Source organism: Alligator mississippiensis, chromosome 6, assembly GCF_030867095.1.
Source record: "Alligator mississippiensis isolate rAllMis1 chromosome 6, rAllMis1, whole genome shotgun sequence".
NCBI classification, from domain to species: domain Eukaryota; kingdom Metazoa; phylum Chordata; order Crocodylia; family Alligatoridae; genus Alligator; species Alligator mississippiensis.
In genome coordinates this window covers 17,929,971-17,935,970 of record NC_081829.1, presented here as the reverse complement: position 1 = coordinate 17,935,970, position 6,000 = coordinate 17,929,971, and the positions used below count along the sequence as shown (strand labels likewise).

General features: G+C 47.9%; 1 protein-coding gene across 3 annotated transcripts in view; it reads right to left on the bottom strand.

Moving 5' to 3' along the window:
* Positions 1 to 1,320: 1,320 nt before the first annotated feature.
* ELOVL3 (ELOVL fatty acid elongase 3) overlaps positions 1,321 to 6,000 on the bottom strand; it is a 73,117-nt gene continuing 68,437 nt past the window's right edge. For all 3 annotated transcript variants that reach the window (XM_059729673.1, XM_006276236.4, XM_014605107.3), the window contains exon 4: positions 1,321 to 4,722. In XM_059729673.1, the coding sequence (XP_059585656.1) occupies positions 4,301 to 4,722 (422 nt within the window). In that variant the 3' untranslated portion in view covers positions 1,321 to 4,300. The remainder of the gene's footprint in view (positions 4,723 to 6,000) is intronic.

Genomic DNA, 6,000 nt, shown 5'->3' with positions numbered 1-6,000 from the left:
TTTACTTGATCAACTTGCATCACGAAATCTTAAGGTCTTTTCAGGACCTCACTGGAACTCGTTACCTAAGACTGCCCTTGACCGCTGGGCATGGATCAACTAATTCTTCCTTACTTTATCAATTCCCTAAGCCCAGCTGAAAAAAATCAAGGATAAAATTCAATATCTAACCGCATCCACCCATGAGTTGTTTTTTTTTTGTTTATTTTTCTCCAGATTGCAGAGCCGGAGACCATAAAATGGTGGCAAGAAGTGTATAATATATACCATAATGAGGTGGCACACATCTCAGGGAGACCAAAGGTGTTCACTTTGCAGGCACCTCCCTTACCAGTGGTATGCCCTCACTCAGCAGCAGGGGTGGTAGAAAGTATACATAGGCCAGAATGTGTGGGCTTGGTATAGGGCTTGGTGCTGGGGAACATTCAAAATAGTGCTATGCAGACAAAGACTATAGGTCAGTGGGAGCCAACCTTTTTGGCAGGCATGCCACAAATTAGGCCTGACCCTCCTAGTGCTACTCTGATTTCCTTCCTATTTTTTATTCCCTGCCCTGTCCTCCCTGCCTGATCTGCTCCATGCCGCAGGTGCTGCCCACAACATTTATGGCACATGTGCCACAGGTTGGCCACTTGTGCACTAAGGGATGGTGTGTGTTTTTCCACAGCAGTGAGGAGCAAGAAGATCAATTACACTCTTTGGGTATGTTCTGAACAGGGATTTTGCAATACAGGAGTTAGGTTTTGTGAAATGAGAGCAAGATCTAATTTGCTTCAGATAGCATTAATTATGGAATTATGGTTTAATTGGCTTGTTTTGATCCCATATTTACCAAACTTTATTCCTGTTCCTCCTTTGGTTTGCATCTCTAGGAAGACAATATTTGATTGGGCAACAAGCTAAGAAAAAGAGACACGAGTAGGTTGCTGCTTGTGGGCAAAACCCTGAGCAGTTTTTCAGCTGGCCCTAGCATTGAAGTCTTTACAAAGAAAGCAAATAAACACAACCTTGTCCTACTCCAGACACTGGAAGGAGATTTCTATAGCTCCAACCTTCACACCCATATAGTTCAGCTTGCTGCTCTCCCACCACTCTGCTTCATTGTGTTTTTAACTTCCTCATTAGCAGACTTCTCACAGCCGCAGCTCCTCAGCCAGGCTGCTTGACTCCTCTTAAGGGGTATGTATCACCCTGTTTACAAGGTGCAACTGGATTAAAAATGTGATGAACAGAGGGGCAGGAGGAGACTGGGGATTTAGCAGTGGCTGGTCAATGCTCTGCTGGTGCGGTCATTCAGAACAAAGGCCAGATACAAAGGAGTAACAAAAATGCATTTATTAACCAAATTTCTACATCACATAGTGACTGTTTCAGATGCGCTTCCAGTAGTACATACATCTGGTCCAGAGAACTTTGCTTTTTGTTGTCTAGTGGATGCTTTGCAAATCCCAGCTGTAGCAAACCTGCAAGACGCAGACACTGTCTCTTCCTCGTCTTTAACTTCCAACAGCAGCTCTCAAACTGTGTGCACAGCCCTGTACAATCTGGGGCGGGCTAGACCTGGGTTCTACAGAATGCTGCTGAGGCAGGTTGCAGGTAACATCTGGTAAATTAAATGGGTTATTTCATGGGAAAAAAATGAATTAGCATTGCATTCACTTCCTGCCATCCAGTTTGCACCTGGCAGCAGACCTCTGCAACAAATAAGTACACCTCCATGTTAGCAGCTGGGAGCTCCACCTGGGTGGATAGGCCTTTTAGCACCAGGGAAGGAGGAGGGAGTGCAGGGTGAGATTGCAGGACAAGCCTCTTAGTTGCAGTTGCTACTAAACCAGGAGTACTCAAACTCTGGCCTGTGACCAGATCCAGCCTGCAGCCCTGAATCATCCAGCCCCCAGGGCTCCCCATAGTTTCAGAAATTTGGTGGCAGGGCCATAGCAGCACTGCTCCCCTGCCACCAAATTTCCAGAACCATAAGGAGCCCCAATCTCAGTGTGCAGGGCCACAGGCCCCAATCCTGCCATGTGGAGCGCTGGGAGGAGGTGGTGCCAGCCCCAGGGTCTGATCCTGGCATGTGGACCAGCCCCACCCCACTCATCTAGCACACAGGATGAAGAGGTTGGGCACCACTGTTCCAGACTGATCTATAGTATACATGTTTAAACTGCTGAGATCAGTATGGGGTGACCTTAGCTTTGGCTATTCAGCCGGGAAAGGCTACATTGCCTCAGTCTAGGCTTAATCAGCAGAAGTTGCCAAGAAAGGAGGAAGCATTAGCAAGCTGATTTCGTCATTTAAAACAGCAGCTTAAGCCTGGGGAGGGCCCAGGTTCCTGGTTTGTTGCCCTGCTTGTGCAAATGAAATCAGTGCCCTTCCACACTTATGTTATCTTTTTTTGTACAAGGGTACAGACTCTGGTTACCTCTGGTTACAGAGGGGGCATGTGGCATAAGGAAAAGGGGCTTCACCACTCTGGCTTTTAGGAGTAGGAGGCGAGATTTAAATGTTACACAAATTAACTAAAGGAATGCAAAACAGAGCAAAGTGCTCCCTGGCTTTGCCCTCCCTTGGCTGAAGCCAAGTGCTCCCTTGGTTTCAGCCCTGTCTGGAAACATGGTAAGACTTTTCTGCACCTGCACAGCCTCCTCCTGCATTTCACAGCTGCTTTGCTTGGAAGATGAAGCCCCTAGAAGAAAGAAACAGGGCAGGCCAGGTTGCAGTGACTTGGTTTTATATCACATTCATCTTCAGTTTTATATCTCCATCCTCCTGGGAGGGAGGGCTGACCCATCCCCATTTAAAGGTGCAGAGCTGATGCACAGAGAGATGAAGCAACTTGCCCAAGGCCCCATAAGCTACCTGTGTCCAAATGCCTTGTTGCTTGTCCTATCCTCAAGTCTCTAACACAGCAAGTGGGTAAATTTGAAGTTCCTGCCATTGACGAGATATATCAGTAGCCCTGCCATCATCCAAACCCGAGAGGTTGCTCATAGATTAAAACAGCCAGCGGTATTTTAAAGTGCAGCCAGTGCACATTGACCCAAAAGTGACTCATGGAACACCCCTCCAATCTCAGGGAGGCCTTAATAAGGGCTCCAAGAGCACAGTCCAGCATGCCACAGTCTCTGGCCATCCTCTGTTTCAAAGCAGAGGTAATCACCAGGTCAAGGAAGGGAAAAGTGTTACTTTCTTGTAGTCCATATCTGAGAGGCACTGTCTAAACCAGAACACCAGGCATGGGCATTTGTGCTGTTGTGAGCACAAGTAAGAGAATTTTATGAGGACTTAAACAATACCATCATGGGGGTAAGGTCAATTTCTGAGCTAATTGCTTTGGACTCTGCTTTTTGTAGCAGATGCTGGGCTTTTCATATTCCACCCCCCTCCCACTGTTAGCATATGGGAGATGGAGTGGGATCTTCATTTGCCCCTGCAGAAGGAGTTTAGATAAGCACTGGATCACCTGGAGAGAGTCCCCTCATCCCAGTGGGACTATTAACCCAGGAGGAAATGGGGTCCTTCATGTCATTTAGGAGGAAAAGCAAATGCTGAACCAAACCAGCTTGCTGGAGTGAGAAGGAAAGCCTTGAGGTCAGTAGTTCAAGCTCCCCCAAGCCTTTAAATCAGACAGGGGGACCAAGATATTAGTGGTTGCCCCAACCCTACTCCATGGCAGGAAACAGATTACAGGACTGGAGGAAATGGGAATATTTCCTATTTAAATGCAACCACTGCTCCTGCCACGTACAGCAACCGCCAGCACCAACAAGCTGGTGAGCAGAAAGGGGCGTCCTCGTACTGGCAACAGGAGCTGACTTCTGGCTGCAGAACTGCCAGACAGCAACTGTGCAACAGGCTCAGCATATTCACTACCATCCCTTTCTGTGAAACCACCCCCTGGAGGGAGCAGACTCCTCTCCCCTAGGAAAGATTTTCCTCCTAGAACAGGACAGAAGACTGGAATCCTGCAAGGGAAAGACTGGGACCCAGAAGGATGGGAGCCAAGGGGAGACAACCTGAAAAATGTCTCAATTAAGGGTTCTCAACACCCCTCTTCCAGCTTTCCCCTACTATTGCTGGCCTCTTCCCAAACCATCCCCAGCACTCAACCTTCGACTAGATAGCCAGGTGAACAGCTCCCCCACAGAGGTAAACACCAGGGCCTTCTAAGACTCCAACAGCAGATGTTTTTAGTGAGCAGCTTCCTCCCACCCCCTCAAGACTTCCCAACTCTCAGTGAACCACAGAAAGGAAGTAAGAGTCCCCAAACCCACAGCTACAACCCCCCAAGACCCCAACTTTAATCCCCTTTTGTCTTGCCCCTCCCCCTAAAATACGCCTCACGGAAGAACTGGCAGAAAAGCACCAGGTAGCTGAGGTACATCATGGCTGCCCAGAAGATCTGTCTCCAAGAGGTGTAGCAGTTTTCATCCTGCATCCAGGAGTAAGCCAAGATGGTCACAGTGGTGCCCATCACCATCTGCAGGATCTGTGTGAAGGTGATCACCATGGCCAGTGAGCGGGGCACCTTCAGGCCTGCTGCCCGCACTGTGTAGTAAGAGTACATGAAGGCATGGACACCGTAATTCATGGTCATGAACCAGCCACCACCAGCCACCATGTCCTTATATGCATACCAGGAGTACAACAACACCGTAATGTGGTGGTACCAGTGTAGGAACAGGAGCTTTTGCTTCCGGAGAACAATGAACACAGTATCACCTTAGGAGGGAGACAGAACATTGTTCAGTTAAGCCACAATGTTAAGCCTCTGTCATATCTCAGGCTAGACTGAGAAGAATCCCACTACCCTTGATTGACCTCCCCAAAATCCTGATTTCCCCAGTAGATGGTTTCTGGCTACAAGAGCTTTTGGGCAGTTTTCCCAGCCAGTTTCTAGGCCACCTGCCTAGTTGTAAAACCCTGGATGTATTTGGCCAGAAATATTCACAGCATTTTAAACAAGCCCAGAAGCTCCTTGAAATTCTAATGTTAATGAGAACTGGGCAGGCAACAGTTTTCCTATCTAGAAATTCCTCGTTTTGCATCAGGATGAACAAGAAATGGTTTGTGGCTCTTTGTCAGAGAGCCGCAACCCATCCTAGCTGAATGCCCGCTGGTGGGGGGTACTCATCTGGGATGTGGGAAGCCTGGGTTCAGATCACACCAACTCCACCTATTTGGAGTGGGGGCTAGAAGTCAACTTGCCTAAATCCAGGCAAGTGTTCTAACCACCATACTGTAGAGTCAGTGTCCTTATAGCATGGAACAGCCCCATCAGAAGAAGCCCTATGAGATGTGCCCCAGAACAAACACCCAGCTATTGCTTACTACGCTCACCCAGTTCAAGCCCTGGATATCCCTAATTTGGAGCATACTGACCCACACCCAGGTCTTCCACATCCCAGGCTAGGGCTTCAAGCACCAAACTGTTACCTATAACAGAGTGGGATCAGTCTCTCTCTTCAGTTTGACCAGAGGAAACCTTCAGTGACACTTTTTAACCCAGCACATCCTTGCAGACAATTTTAGTTTCAACAACTGGCATTTTTGGCAGAAAAGCACTGCAACTACATTTCCAAACAGCTCTAATTTTAACTGTTCCAAGGATGCATCCTTATAGGCATGGGATGAGAGACCCTCACACACAGCTGACCGTTGCCCCCTGCTTCTCACCCTACCATCATCTCTCTTAATGGAGAGTTGCCATATCATCTCTTGGATGGTATTTGCTTACCCATCCCTGCCTCAAACATAGTGATGTGAGGCCAGAAATTGAACCCAAATTCCAAATTGGCATCTTTCCACCAAGACCTCCTTCCTATGCCAGAAGAACCCAAACCAAATTGATTTTCTATCTCTGCCAACTCACAGGATGATGGTATTATGTTAGCTGACCCACTGTAGCTGAATTCACACCTGACTAACATAGGAGGATGGGGCCCTCCGGAAAGGCTTCCACTCTCAAGTCGAGAGGCTAGAACCACATTTGACTATTCC